Raw genomic sequence first — 15,841 nt, 5'->3', positions numbered from 1 at the left:
ACACGCTTCTTGCGACCCTGTTGGCTATTTGCCATGAAACGCTTGATTGTTCGGTGATCACGCTTCAAAAGTTTTGAAATTTCAAGACTGCTGCATCCCTCTGCAAGACATCTCACAATTTTGGACTTTTCAAAGCCCGTCAAATCTCTCTTCTGACCCATTTTGCCAAAGGAAAGGAAGTTGCCTAATAATTAAGCACACCTGATATAGGGTGTTGATGTCATTAGTCAACACCCCTCCTCATTACAGAGATGCACATCACCAGGTTTACTTAATTGGTAGTTGGCTCTCAAGCCTATGCAGCTTGGAGTAGGACAACATAAATAAAAAGTATCATGTGATCAAAATACTCATTTGCCTAATAATTCCACACACAGTGTATGCTTAGGTGACAAACCGCACAATGCTGAAGAGTTATTGACAGTTCTGAAAGAGCAGGCAGATTTGTGGCTGACACCACTGAACCTACAGCCAGGCATGGTCGTGTGTATCAATTGCCAGAGCCTGGTGGCGGCTCTGAAGTGAGGCAAGCTCACACACGTGCCATTCCTGACCCATGTGCTTAACCTCGTGATTCAGCGGTTTCTCAAAACCAACCCAGATCTGCTGGATCACCTTGTCAAAGTATGCCGCATGTATGCCCATTTTAGAAAGGCAGCTAGAGCTTCCACCGCCCTTGCCGTGCTTCAGCAGCGTTTGCAGCTTCCAGCTCAATGACTGGTGTGCAATGTCCCCACGCATTGAAACTCTACATTGCAGATGTTGGGAAGGATTTGTGTGCAGAAGAGGGCAGTTGGTGACTGCCAGCATCAATACGGCCATCGGTATTCAGGTCAGAATCCACACATAAGACCTCAGGAATGGACATGGATGTCAGACATCTGTACCATCCTCCAAAACTTTGAGGTCTCCACCAAGATGGTGAGCGGTGATGACACCATAATTAGTGTCACCATACCACTTCTCTGTCTTCTGAAACAGTCTCTGCTCACAATTAAAGAGGATGCATTGCAGGCGGAGTACGATGAGATGGAGCAAGGAACCATACAAGTTGATTTCATACAGCCCAGCCTCATCTCATCTGAACGTGGATTGGGTGACAATGAGTTAGAGGAAGAGGAGGAGGAAGAACAGGAGCTAGTTTCATGCGCTATAGACGGTAATACCTGCACAACTGTCATACCGTCTTTTCAGCGTGGATGGCCGAGGACAGGGAGGAGGAGGAGGATGAGAAGGAGAGCATGGTCAGTCGTCCTTTTGGTGAGGACACGGAAGTCTTGCCTGCTAGCAGTCTGGCACATGTGGCTGAGTTTATGTTTCACTGCCTTTCCCGTGACTCTAGCGTTGTTCAAATTTTGGGTGCCAGTCATTACTGGTAGGTGAAACTTCTAGACCCATGCTACAAGGAGAACTTTCTATCTTTTATTCCCACGGCGGACAGGCGGACAAAAATGAGGAAGTACCAGAAGGCCTTTGTTGTGGAATTATTAAAAAAAATCCTATCTGAAAATGCTGACCGCAGAGGTCACAGTTCATTGGACAACCAATGAGTACAGGCGAGAGAGACAACTGTAATCCAGCAGAGGCAGGGGAACACTGTCAAAGTTCTGGGACAGTTTTCTCAGACCCTCCCATTGCACAGGCCCTGAGGCGAGGGGACTCTCACAAGGAGGGAAAAGTTTGGGAAGATACTGAAGGAGTACCTTGCCGACAATACCAACGTCCTCCATGATTCCCCTGTGCCTTATAATTATTGGGTATCCAAACTGAATACGTGGCATGAACTGGCTCTCTACACCTTGGAGGTCCTGGCCTGCCCTGCCGCTAATGTTTTGTCAGAGCGGGTTTTAAGTGCCGCTGGTGGAATTATAACTGATAGGCGCATCCGCCTGTCAACTGAAAAGGCTGACTCTTATAAAAATGATTAAGGGCTGGATTGGGCCAGACTTCTCAACACCACCGAATGATAGCAGCGTAACATAAACTCAAATCCAGTCGCACCTCTTCAAACCTAGACATGGGTATACGCTTCCTGATTTTGTCTATTTGCTCTTGTCCTCCTCCTTTTCCTCATCCTTCATCACCATATCATTCACCACCATATCTACCATATCTCTTCCTCTACGTCTTTTGCAAGGGGCATTGGAGTGCCTCCAAATTTTTGGTAGTCGTTGCACTCACTGCATAGGCAAACAGTATGGGAAACCTACTTCCCAATAATGGGAACTTTTTTTCAGGAGGCTCTCATCTATGTCTCTTGCAAGGGGCATTGGAGTGCCTCCAAATTTTTGGCAGCCATTGCAGTCACTGCATACGGCAGAACAGTATGGGATACCTGATCCTTTATAATGGGAACATGTCGTTACTGGTGCCCACCTCTATTTGTCTTTAAATTGTTATTGGGGTTTTTTGCAAATTTTGGCAGCCATTGTACTCACTTAATAGCCTATAACTGTATAGCAGACTCACTCCTTTCTAATGGGAACATGTCGTTACTGAGGCCCACCTCTATGTGTCTTTAAATTGCTATTGGGGTTTTTCCCAAATTTTGGCAGTCATTGTACTCACTGCATACACTATAACTGTATAGCAGACCCACTCCTTTCTAATAGGAACATGTCATTACTGAGGCCCACCTCTATGGGTCTTTAAATTGTTATTGGGGTTTTTCCCAAATTTTGGCAGCCCTTGCAGTCACTACATGGGCATTACCACTATAAGAGACCCACTCCGTTATAATGGGAATTTTTTTTTTACTGAGGCCCTCCTCTATGTCTTTTCAAAGGGGTATTGGGGTGCGTCCAAATTTTTGGCAGCCCTTGCAATCACTGCATATGCAATAACAGTATAGGAGACCCATTTTTTAATAATGGGAACAACAAAGCAAAACTGGCTGATGGCCCTCCAACTATAGTGAGGGCTGACTGCGGGCCCTTTAAGAATAGTAAGGGCCGCCTGAAGGCCCTATAAAAATAGTTTTTGTAACTTTTAGAGTCCCTCTTTCATAAATGAAACAGGATGTGTCTGATCATGTCTCATACACCACATGACCAGATAAGGTTGTACAATGTTAAAATGACATTTACCGGTGAATGTATTTTTCACTGTTGAAAGCAATGCAAAAGTGCAAAAACACATCAAAAACGCTACGTGTGAACATAGCCCAAGGTGTGGAGGAGCATTTTTGTTTTTGGTTATTTATTTTGTGTTATATACCAGTCATTACCCTGGAAAGGATGTTCCTCAACATTTTTCCCAGAAAAATCCATTTTGGCTTTGTTTTTATATGCCTTATTGTGAGTCCATAAAAGTGGCATAATACTCTGACAACATTGTTGACAGCAGTGACCTGGAAGTCAGAGATGCTTCCAGGGGTCTTCGCCATGCTGTTCCCATATAATTTGAGCACTGTTCCCATCGATTTGAGCAATTTGTAGGCCCTCTGCAGACCACCGGGGAAGTCGTCGGAAAAATGCTCATGTTTCCCATAGAAAAATATTTAGATTTGAGAGTCCTCAGTGGTTGATACCTTTTAATGGCTAACTGAAAAGATGGTAACAAATTGCAAGCTTTTGAGACTACGCAGGTCTCTTCATCAGGCATAGTATACCACAAAATCTGAAGAGTCACATATTTATACACAATAAGACACACAAAAAATGCAATAGGTAATAGGTAAGACAGGTGATGGAAAGCAGAGTTATTATGGAAGAGATAAACAGTTCTGGCTATAAATATTTCAGCAGTTAATAGATAAGGAGTGTGAAGGTTTTATTGTCCTGTGACTAGGTCCAGGGTTATGATGGCCTCACAAGTCTGAGGGGCACATTCCTTAGTTGATGTAGAATGACATAAATCCATGCAACACATTCATTCCTGCTCTGAAAGTGTTAAAGGTCACCATCAGTTTATATTCTGAGATTCTTCTTTCTCTTTGAGAATTGAAGCTACCTTTTAATACCAGTAATTTCATGTCTTTTATGCTGTGATCAGGGGAACAAAAATGCTTGGCTACAGGTAGATCTATTCTTTTTTCTTTTATTGTGTGGCGATGATGGCTCATCCTTGTTCTAAGTTTTTGCCCTGTCTCCCCTACATAAAGACCCCCAGCTGGACATTTGGTACATATGATTAAGTACACTACATTAGATGTGATACAGCTGAAAGTACATGGGATCTTACAGTGCCTACAAGTAGTATTCAACCCCCTGCAGATTTAGCTGGTTTGATAAGATGCAAATAAGTTAGAGCCTTCAAACTGCAAACGAGAGTAGGTTTTATGAACAGAAGCATAAATCTTACAAACCAAAAAGTTATGTTGCTCAGTTGAATTTTATTAAATTTTAAACATAAAAGTGTGGGTCAATTATTATACAACCCCTATGTTTAATATTTTGTGGAATAACCCTTGTTTGCAATTACAGCTAATAATCGTCTTTTATAAGACCTGATCAGGCCGGCACAGGTCTGTGGAGTTATCTTGGCCCACTCCTCCATGCAGATCTTCTCCAAGTTATCTAGGTTCTTTGGGTGTCTCATGTGGACTTTATTCTTGAGCTCCTTCCACAAGTTTTCAATTGGGTTAAGGTCAGGAGACTGACTAGGCCACTCCAACACCTTGACTTTTTCCCTCTTGAACCAGGCCTTGGTTTTCTTGGCTGTGTGCTTTGGGTCGTTGTCTTGTTGGAAGATGAAATTACGACCCATCTTAAGATCCTTGATGGAGGAGCAGAGGTTCTTGGCCAAAATCTCCCGGTAGGCCGTGCTATCCATCTTCCCATGGATGCGGACCAGATGGTCAGGCCCCTTGGCAGAGAAACAGCCCCACAGCATGATGCTGCCACCACCATGCTTGACTGTAGGGATGGTATTCTTGGGGTCGTATGCAGTGCCATCCAGTCTCCAAACGTCACGTGTGTGGTTGGCACCAAAGATCTCGATCTTGGTCTCATCAGACCATAGAACCTTGAACCAGTCTGTCTCAGAGTCCTCCAAGTGATCATGAGCAAACTGTAGACGAGCCTTGACATGACGCTTTGAAAGTAAAGGTACCTTACGGGCTCGTCTGGAACGGAGACCATTGCGGTGGAGTACGTTACTTATGGTATTGACTGAAACCAATGTCCCCACTGCCATGAGATCTTCCCGGAGCTCCTTCCTTGTTGTCCTTGGGTTAGCCTTGACTCTTCGGACAAGCCTGGCCTCGGCACGGGAGGACACTTTCAAAGGCTGTCCTGGCCGTGGAAGGCTAACAGTAGTTCCATAAGCCTTCCACTTACGGATGATGCTCCCAACAGTGGAGACAGGTAGGCCCAACTCCGTGGAAAGGGTTTTGTAGCCCTTGCCAGCCTTGTGACCCTCCACGATCTTGTCTCTGATGGCCTTGGAATGCTCCTTTGTCTTTCCCATGTTGACCATGTCTGAGTGCTGTTCACAAGTTTGGGGAGGGTCTTAAATAGTCAGAAAAGGCTGGCAAAAGAGATCTTTAATCCACACATGTGAAGCTCATTATTCTTGGTGCCTGAACTACTTCTTAATACTTTTGGGGGACCAAACAGAATTCTTGTGGTTTGAGGGGTTGAATAATAAATGACACTCTGAATTAACTTTTAACGTTTTTAAAAAAAAAAAAAAAAAAATTTGCTGCAGTGCATTTCCCACTTCCAGGCTGATCTACAGTACAAATGTCACAATGCCAAGTTAATTCCGCATGTGTCAACCAGCTAAATCTGCAGGGGGTTGAATACTACTTGTAGGCACTGTATAGTCCTGATGTGAATTGGGGAAGTTTCCCATAGACTTACATTGGGTTCGTTGCTTGGATCGAGCACTCAAGCATTCCAATTTGCTCGACTCGAGCAACGAGTAATCTGAGCATTTTAGTGCTCGCTCACCACTAAACCACATGCCTCACTGATGGTATTGCATGATAATAATTATCTGACGGTAAACTTTTGTCCCAAGCCTGGACAACCCCTTTAAATTTACTATATAGCAAAGGATCACTTTATTTGCCTAGCATTAGCAAATGATGTAAAATTAATGTTGTCATGAACACACTAAACAATCAGTCAGTCATTCATATATGGGTATTCATTATTACATTATAGAATTTATTTATTTATTTTTTAGATTCTAAATGAAATTCCTATTCTCACCCGCATCCCGTGGCTTATTGACCGAGTGATGCAACCACAGTATGAAATGATTGCTTTCCTAAAAGAACTGATTTTAGAGCATCAAAAAACTTGGGATCCAAGCTACACCCGTGATTTTATTGATGCTTACCTAATGGAGATGGAAAAGGTAGGAGAACTTTTATAATTATAATCAGTTTTGATTGCGTCAGAGGCTTTCAGAGTCCTATCCAAAATAGTGCAGCATGTGGAGTACAAATGCAGATAAAATGCCGAAAACATGATGAAAATCTGATGAGTCCCACTACAGTCAATTGGAATCATTGAGCTCTGCTGGCATTCAGTATATAAGTTGTCAATTTTATACAGTTAATATGAACAAAGCCTTATAAAATAGGGTTTATGAACTTTCTTTTCCTTCATAAGTATTTGCACATACAGTCATGACCAAAAGTGTTGGCATCCTTGAAATTGTTCCAGGAAATGAAGTATGTCTCCCAGAAAATTTTAGCCATTACACATGTTTTGTTATACACGTTTATTTCCTTTGTGTGTATTGGAGCAACACAAAAAAGTAGAGAAGAAAAGGTAAACTGGACATGATTTCACACAAAATGCCAAAAATGGTCTAAAGGTTTAAATACTTGGCCAGCTGAGGCATTCATGGTTCAATGTCTGGAGAAGTAAGCTCCAGAAGGGAGCTTGTGTTTGAACCATGTGGAGCTGCTGAACTCTCAGCAGGCGAATACCTGCTACTCCAAGGACTGTGTTCTTTGTGTTACCATTTTTGCTCTGTTTTCCTGTTTTGCCCAAGCGGGCTGTGTTTTCTGTTATGAACTCAGTGTTGGTTTATGCTGCATTATAATAAACCATCCCGAAGTTTTTAAAGAGAGTGTATTGCCCCCTTTAACATCAATGACAGCTTGAAGTCTTTTGTGGTAGTTGTGGATGAGGTTCTTTATTTTCTTAGATGGTAAAGCTGTCCATTCTTCTTGGCAAAAAGCCTCCAGTTCCTGTAAATTCCTGGGCTGTCTAGCATGAACTGTGTGTTTGAGATCTCCCCAGAGTGGCTCAATGATATTGAGGTCAGGAGACTGAGATGGCCACTCCAGAACCTTCACTTTGTTCTGCTGTAGCCAATGACAGGTCGACTTGGCCTTGTGTTTTGGATCGTTGTCATGTTGGAATGTTCAAGTACGTCCCATGCGCAATTTCCAGGCTAATGAGTGCAAATTTGCCTCCAGTATTTGCTGATAACATGCTGCATTCATCTTTCCTTCAATTTTCACCAAGTTTCCTGTGCCTTTGTAGCTCACATATCCCCAAAACATCAGCGATCCACATCCGTGCTTTACAGTAGGAATGGTGTTCCTTTCATCATAGGCCTTGCTGACCTCTCTCCAAATGTAACGCTTATGGTTGTGGTCAAAAGTTTAATTTTGGTCTCATCACTCCAAATTACCTTGTTCCAGAAGTTTTGAGGCTTGTCTCTGTGCTGTTGGCGTATTGTAGGCGAAATACTTTGTGGCATTTGCACAGTAATGGCTTTCTTCTGGCGACTCAACCATGCAGCCCATTTTTCTTCAAGTGCCTCCTTATTGTGCATCTTGAAACAGCCACACCGCTAGTTTTTAGAGAGCTCTGAATTTCAGCTGATGTTATCTGTGGGTTTTTCTTTGCATCCCAAACAATTTTCCTGGCAGTTGTGGCCGAAATTTTTGTTGGTCTACCTGACCGTGGTTTGGTTTTTACAGAGCCCCTGGTTTTCCATTTGTTAATCACAGTTTAATCACAACGCTGCTGATTGGCATTATTAAATTCTTGGATATCTTTTTGTATCCCTTTTCTGTGTTATTCAGTTCAACTACCTTTTCCCGGAAATCCGTTGACAATTCTTTTGCTTTCCCCATGACTCACAATCCAGAAACATCAGTGGCTGGATGAAAGATGCAAGAGTCTGTCTGGATCCCAGAAACTCACTCAGCTTTTATGCACACACACTGATTACAAGCAAACAGGTCAAGGTGAGGATGTTACCTTTAGTAGCCATTCAAACCCATTTGTGTCAAATTCTGAGCATGTTATCAGGCCAAAATCACCAAGGTTTGTGAACTTTTGATCAGGGTCATTTGAATGTTTTTGGTTGTCATTAAGATTTAAAAAGAGAAAACACAGAGGTTTGACAATAAATGGCTTCACTCAACCAATAACCATGAGTGGAGAAAAAGTTTTTTGTTATCATTCATATTCTCTGAAACAAGGCCAAGAAAGCAAAAATTCTGCCAGGGTATGTAAACTTTTGAGCACAATTGTAAAAAAGGGAGAAATTGACTCACTCCTTGTATTGTGTGTCTGTGTGTGCCACACTAAGCAACGAGACTAGAAAGAGAAGAGAACTGTCTGAGAACCAAAATTGTTGAAAAACATCAATAATTTCACAGTTACAAGTCCATCTTAGGAGATCTTGAAGTTCCTTTGTCCACGGTGCGCCACATAATCAGGAAGTTTACAACCCATAGCACTGTAGCTAATCTCCCTGGACATAGGCAGCAGAGCAAAAAATTAATGAAAGGTTGCAACGCAGGTTAGCCCTGATGGTGAATAAGCAGCCCCAATCAAATTCCAAAGAAATTCAAGCGGTCCTGCAGGCTCAGGGTGCATCAGTGTCAGTACGAACAAACCGTCTACATTTGAATGAAATGAAACGCTATGGCAGGAGACCCAGAAGGACCCTAATGCTGACACAAAGACATACAATTTGGCAAACTGAAGTTTAGTTTTTTTTATGTGAGTAAGCCAAAATCCTTTTGGGAAAGTGTCTTGGGGACAAATGCAACCAAGACAGGGCTTTTGGGTAAAGCACATCATTCTATTGTTTACCGAAAACAGAATGAGGCCTATGAAGAAAAGAGCACAGTACCTACAGTAAAATATTGTGGCGCTTCTGAGACATCTTGGGGTTGCTTTGCTGCCTCTGTCATTTGGTGCCTTGCCTCTGTGTAAGGCATCATGACATCTGAAGATTACCAAAGGATTTTGGACCGCAATGTAGTTCCCAGTGTCAGAAAGCTGGGTTTGCGTCCTAGGTCATGGGTCTTCCTGCAGGACAATGACCCCAAATATACTTTAAGAAACACCCAGAAATGGATGGAAATATATCATTGGAGCACTAAAATGCTCAGGTGCTCGATGCTCAGGTCGAGCAAATTGGAATGCTCGGGTGCTCGACCCGAACAACGAGCCCAATGTAAATCTATGGGAAACTCGAGCATTTTTCAGGCGGCTCCCCCCGACGGTCTGCAGAGGGCCTAAAAATTGCCCAAACTGATGGGAACAGTGCTCAAATAACATGGAAACAGCATGTGGAAGACCCCTGGAAGTATCTCTGACTCCCAGGTCACTGCTGTCAACAACATTGCCAGAGGTATTAAGCCACTTTTACAGACTCACAATAAAACATACAAAAACTAAACCAAAATGGATTTTCCTGGGAATATGTTAAGGAATATCCTTTCCAGGGTAATGACTTGTGTATAAGGCACAATAAATAACCAAAAACAAAAATACTCCTCCACTCCTTGGGCTATGTTCACACGTAGCGTTTTTGATGCGGTTTTACACTTTTTCATTGCTTTGAACCATGACAAATGCATTCACTGGGAAATGTCATTTTAACATTTTAAAACCTTATCTGGCCATGTGGTGTGTGAGACATGATCAGACACATCATGTTTCATTTATGATGGAGGGACTCTGAAAGTCACAAAGCCTGTTTTTATAGGGCCATCAGGCGGCCTTTACTATTCTTAAAGGGCCAGCAGTCAGCCCTCGCTATTCTTAAAGAGCCATCAGCCGGCTATGCTTTGTTGTTCCCATTACTAAATATTGGGTCTCCTATACCGTTATTGTGTATGCAGTGAGTGGCAGGTCTGCCAAAAATTTGGACGCACCCCAATACCCCTTTGAAGAGACTTACAGGAGAGCCTCCTGAAAACAATGTTCCCATTATTAGGAAGTGGGTCTCCCATAATGTTTGCCTATGCAGTGAATGCAAGGGCTGACAAAAATTTGGACCTACTCCAATGCCCCTTGGAAGAGACGTAGAGGAGGGCCTCCTGAAAAAAAATGTTCCCATTATTAGGAAGTGGGTCTCCCATTGTGTTTGCCTATGCAGTGAATGCAAGGGTTTCCACAAATTTGGAGGCACTCCAATGCCCTTTGGAAGAAATGTGGAGGTCAGAGGGCCTCCTGAAAACAAACTTCCCATTATTAGGAAGTGGGTCTCCCATAGTGTTGGCCTATGCAGTGAATACAAGGGCTGCCAAAAATTGGGAGGCACTATAATGCCCCTTAGCAGAGATGTAGAGGGACTCATGAAAAAATGTTCCCATTATTAGGAAGTGTATCTCCCATTGTGTTTGCCTATTCAGTGAATGCAAGGGCTGCCAAAAATTGGGAGGCACTCTAATGCACCTTGTAAAATACGTGGAGGAGGGCCTTATAAAAATATGTTCCCATTAGAAAGGAGCGGGTCTCCTATACTTGTAATGTCCCTGCACTACCCCTGGGGGGTATACATGAACATACTGTATAAAAAAAAATTTTCGGGCATCATACACACCCTTTAAAAAAATGTTGTGGGTGTTGCATCATGGACCACGGTCACCATGGTGATATGGTGGTGGAAGATGAGGATGAGGAGAAGGAGGAGGACAAGAGCAAATAGCCAAAATCAGGAAGCGTATACCCATGTGTGGGTGTGAAAAGGTGCATGGGAATACACCTCCCAAAAAAGACACTGGATTTGAGTATATGTTACGCTGCTATCATTCGGTGGTGTTGAGAAGTCTGGCCCAATCCAGCCCTTGTTCATTTTTATAAGAGTTAGTCTGTCAGCATTTTCAGTTGACAGGCGGATGCACTTATCAGTTATAATTCCACTAGCGGCACAAAAAACCCACTCTGATAAAATGCTGGCAGCAGGGCAGGCCTGGACCTCCAAGGTGTAGAGAGCCCGTTTATTCCACGTGTCCAGCTTGGATACCCAATAATTATAAGGCACAGAGGAATCACAGAGGACATTGGTACGGTCGGCAAGGTACTCCCTCATCATCTTCCCAAACTTTGCACTCCTTGTGAGAGTACCCCATGCCTCAGGGCCTGTGCAATGGGAGTGACTGAGAAAACTTTTCCAGAACTTTGACAGTGTTCTGCTGCCTCTGCTGGATTGGAGTTGTGTCTCTCTTGCCTGTACTCCTTCATTGTCCAATGAACTGTGACCTCTGCCGCCAGCGTTTTCAGATGGGAATTTTTTTAATAGTTCCGCAACAAGGGCCTTTTAGTACTGCCCCATTTTTGTAGACCTGTCCGCCTCAGGAATAAGAGAAATAAAGTTCTCCTTGTAGCGTGGTTCTAGAAGTTTCACCAACCAGTAATGACTATCACCCAAAATTTTGAGAACACGAGGGTCACAGGAAAGGCAGCGTAACAAACTCAGCCATGTGTGCTAGTCTCGTAACAGGCAAGACTTCCGTGTCCTCACCAAGAGGACGACTGACCATGCTCTCCATCTCCTCCCTCTCCTCAGGCCATCCACGCTGAACAGAAGGTATGACAGTTGTGCCGGTAGTACCGTCTATAGCGCATAAAACTAGCTCCGGTTCTGACTCCTCCTCCTCTTCCTCATTGTCACCCAATCCATGTTGGGATGAGATGAAGCTGGGCTATGTGTAATCACCCTGTATGATTTCTTGCTCCATCTCATCGTGCTCCGCCTGCAATGTACCCTCTTTGATTGTGAGCAGAGAGTGTTTCAGAAGACAGAGAAGCGGGATGGTGATGCTAATTATGGTGTCATCGCCACTCAACCTCTTGGTGGACTCCTCAAAGTTTTGGAGGATGATACAGATGTCTGACATCCATGTCCACTCCTGAGGTCTTATGTGTGGAGTCTGAACTGAACACCGATGGCCTTGTTGATGCTGGTAGTCAACAACTGCCCTCTTCTGCTCACAAATCCTTCCCAACATCTGCAGTTTAGAGTTCCAATGCGTGGGGACATCACACACCAGTCAGTGAGCCAGAAGCTGCAAATGCTGCTGAAGCACAACAAGGGCAGTGGAAACTGTAGCTGACTTTCTAAAATGGGCACACAGGAGGCGTACTTTGACAAGCAGACCTGGCAGCTATGGGTAGCTTTTGAGAAACCGCTGAACCATGAGGTTAAGCACATGGGCCAGGCATGGTTCAAAGCCGCCACCAGGTTCCGACCATTGTCACACACGACCATGCCTGTCTGTAGGTTCAGCGGTGTCAGCCACAGATCTGCCTGCTCTTTCAGAGCTGTCCACAGCTCTTCAGCATTTTGCGGTTTGTCATTTAAGCAAATTAGCTTCAGCACAGCCTATTGCCGCTTGGCCGATGCAGTGCTGCAGTGCTTCCAGCTTGTGACTGATGTGGTCATTTCAAAGATGGAGGCTGAAGAGGAGGATGAGGTGCAGGAGCTGTAGACTGTGGGGGCAACCCTGATTGACCTAGGGCCCGCAATCCTTTGCGTCGGGAGGATGTGTTCCGTCCCAAGGTCCGACTGGGTCCCGGCTTCCACTATATTAACCCAGTGTGCCATCAGCGAGATTTACCGTCCCTGCCCACAAGCACTTGTCCACGGGTCCGTGGTTAGGTGGACTTTCCCTGTAACTGCATTGTTGAGAGCACGGCTAATGTTGTGGGACACGTGCTTATGTAATGCGGGGACGGTACACTGGGAGAAATAGTGGCGGCTGGGGACCGAGTACCGAGGGATGGCCGCCATCAGGTTGCAGATAGCTTCCGTCTCAACAAGCCTAAAAGACAACATTTCGAGCGCAAGCAGTCGTGAAATGTGGGAATTTAGTAGTGGGGCGTTGGCTGCGTATTTGCGCTTGTGTTCCAAGGACTGGGATATGGACAACTGAACGCTGTGCTGGGACAAGGACATGCTTGCTGATAGTGCTAGTTATAGTGCTAGTTGAGAGTGTGCAACGACAGGTGCAGGGCAGGAGGCATCTTCGTATGCACTATGGACAGGGGATTGGTTTGCACGCACAACAGTGGAAGAAGCAATGGTGTCACCCGCAGACACTGTTCCTGGACCCTGGGGTTCGGCCCACAAAGTCGGATGCTTTGCTGTCATGTGCCTGATCATGCTGGAGGTAGCTTCTGCAGGTCTATGACCTTGTCCCTGGCATCCTTAGAAAGCTCTTTGGTCTTGCCCATATTGTAGAGGTTAGAGTCTGACTGATTAATTGAGTCTGTGGACAGGAGTCTTTTATACAGGTGACTATGTAAGACAGCTGTCTTTAATGCAGGTAACGAGTTGATTAGGAGCGTCTAACTGGTCTGTAGGAGCCAGAACTCATAATGGTTTGTAGGGGATCAAATACTTATTTCTCACTGCAAAATGCAAATAAATGTATCTAATGTATACAATGTGATTTTCTTGATTTTTTTTTTTTTTATATTCTATCTATCAATGTTAAAATTAACCTACCCTTAAAATTATAGACTGTTCATGTCCTTTTCAATGAGCAAACTTACAAAAACAGCAAGGAATCAAATAATTATTTCCTTCACTGTATATGTCCCTTATCCTGGGCCCCATCCTAGTATATATATTTTCCATCCTGGTATATGTTACCCATTCTGCCGTTGTTTTTTAATGCATAGAAAAAAAATGATTCTACTCACTTTTCTTCTGCTCCCCGCCACGCGGCGTCCTCTTCTGAAGCAGATAGCTGACTTTAGAGTGCAAGCGACTGGAGAGCATGACATCACTGCTCTGGCGGGTCTCTGCACCGCAAAACACTTCAGCTGAATATGCGTCCGAGGACACATATCGAGATGAAGTTTGCTCTGACATCAACAGGCCCTTCACCCGCACGGGCCCGTTCATGGTTGCGACCTCTACGACCGCGATCGTAACGCCCCTGGTGGCACCTAACAACAGAAGATAGAACAAACAAAATATCCTAGCACCACATATTTAATAAAAGAATACTGTGCCGGTAAACTCCCAAAGAGAGACTGGAAACTACAGAGAGAACAAGGGGTACATATGATAGGCACCAAGTATTATAAATAAACAGTAAAGATCAAACCACAAGGACTGAAAAATTATATATGAATTTTATTTGGAACACTAAACACACTCCAATTAAAACATACTTAAAAATGTAGCAAATATCCGTAAAGGTGTATAATATATCAATTCAAAATGTAAGTGCAATACGTATAATAATAGAGAGGCAATACATATTATTCCCCAAAATCCGCTCAGGAATAAAGCGATCTAATGAGTATCTGCAATTATAGATGCTCCCTTGTAAAACAACTATATAAAGGTATACGTAATTGCATTAGTTAAATGAGAGAATGAAATTACTCCCATTCAAACAATGCATATGTTGGCATATTGCTATCATAGCACAATGTATGCATTCAATAGAAGGTATACAGCAAATACTATACCCACCACGGAAAGAATGCACCAACAGGGAGACAGGCGGATAGCGGGAAGACAGTGCAAAACAGAAGCCACACGTGTTACGCCACTACCATGGATTCTTCAGGGGTATAGTGTTGGTGTTCACTGGGGGAAAATATACAGTGCATTGTGAAAGTATTTGTCCCCGTTGAACTTTTCTACCTTTTGCCACATTTCTGGCTTCAAACATAAAGATATAAAATTCTAATTAGGAAGAATCAACATCAAGTGGGACACAATCGTGAAGTGGAACGAAATTTATTGGATATTTTAAACTTTTTTAACAAATTAAAAACTGAAAAGTGGGACGTGCAATATCATTCGGCCCCTTTACTTTCAGTGCAGCAAACTCACTCCAGAAGTTCAGTGAGGATCTCTGAATGATCCAATGTTGTCCTAAATGACTGGTAATGATAAATAGAATCCACCTGTGTGTAATCAAGTCTCCATATAAATGCACCTGCTCTGTGATAGTCTCAGGGTTCTGTTTCAAGTGCAGAGAGCATCATGAAGACCAAGGAACACACCAGGCAGGTCCGAGATACTGTTGTGGCGAAGTTTAAAGCTGGATTTGGATACAAAAAGATTTCCCAAGTTTTAAACATCTCAAGAAGTACTGAGCAACCGATCATATTGAAATGGAAGGAGTATCAGACCACTGCAAATCTACCAAGACCTGGCCGTCCTGCTAAACTTTCATCTCGAACAAGGAGAAGACTGTTCAGAGATGCAGCCAAAAGGCCCATGATCACTCTGGATGAACTGCAGAGATCTACAGCTGAGGTGGGAAAGTCTGTCCATAGGACTACAATCAGTCGTACACTGCACAAATCTGGCCTTTATGGAAGAGTGGCAAGAAGAAAGCCATTTCTCAAAGATATCCATAAAAAGTCTCGTTTAAAGTTTGCCACAAGCCACCTGCGAGACACACCAAACATGTGGAATAAGGTTCTCTGGTCAGATGAAACCAAAATCGAACTTTTTGGCCACAATGCAAAACGATATGTTTGGCGTAAAAGCAACACAGCTCAGCACCCTCAAAACACCATCCCCACTGTCAAACATGGTGGTGGCAGCATCATTGTTTGGGCCTGATTTTCTTCAGCATGGACAGGGAAGATGGTTAAAATTGATGGGAAGATGGACGGAGCCAAATACAGGACCATTCTGGAAGAAAACCTGT

The 15,841-nt window shown here is 43.6% G+C and overlaps 1 protein-coding gene across 1 annotated transcript in view; it reads left to right on the top strand.

Annotated features, from left to right (window-relative positions):
• LOC141157209 (cytochrome P450 2D17-like) overlaps window positions 1–15,841 on the top strand; it is a 189,293-nt gene that overhangs the window by 159,894 nt on the left and 13,558 nt on the right. Inside the window, exon 5 of the mRNA XM_073644199.1 lies at window positions 6,133–6,306. Within this exon, the coding sequence (XP_073500300.1) occupies window positions 6,133–6,306 (174 nt within the window). The remainder of the gene's footprint in view (window positions 1–6,132; window positions 6,307–15,841) is intronic.

Source organism: Phyllobates terribilis, unplaced genomic scaffold (assembly GCF_046119375.1).
Source record: "Phyllobates terribilis strain yellow unplaced genomic scaffold, ASM4611937v1 Scaffold_8__6_contigs__length_399053987, whole genome shotgun sequence".
NCBI classification, from domain to species: Eukaryota; Metazoa; Chordata; class Amphibia; order Anura; family Dendrobatidae; genus Phyllobates; species Phyllobates terribilis.
The sequence above is the reverse complement of the archived record's forward strand: the minus strand, read 5'-3'. Positions and strand labels throughout refer to the sequence as shown.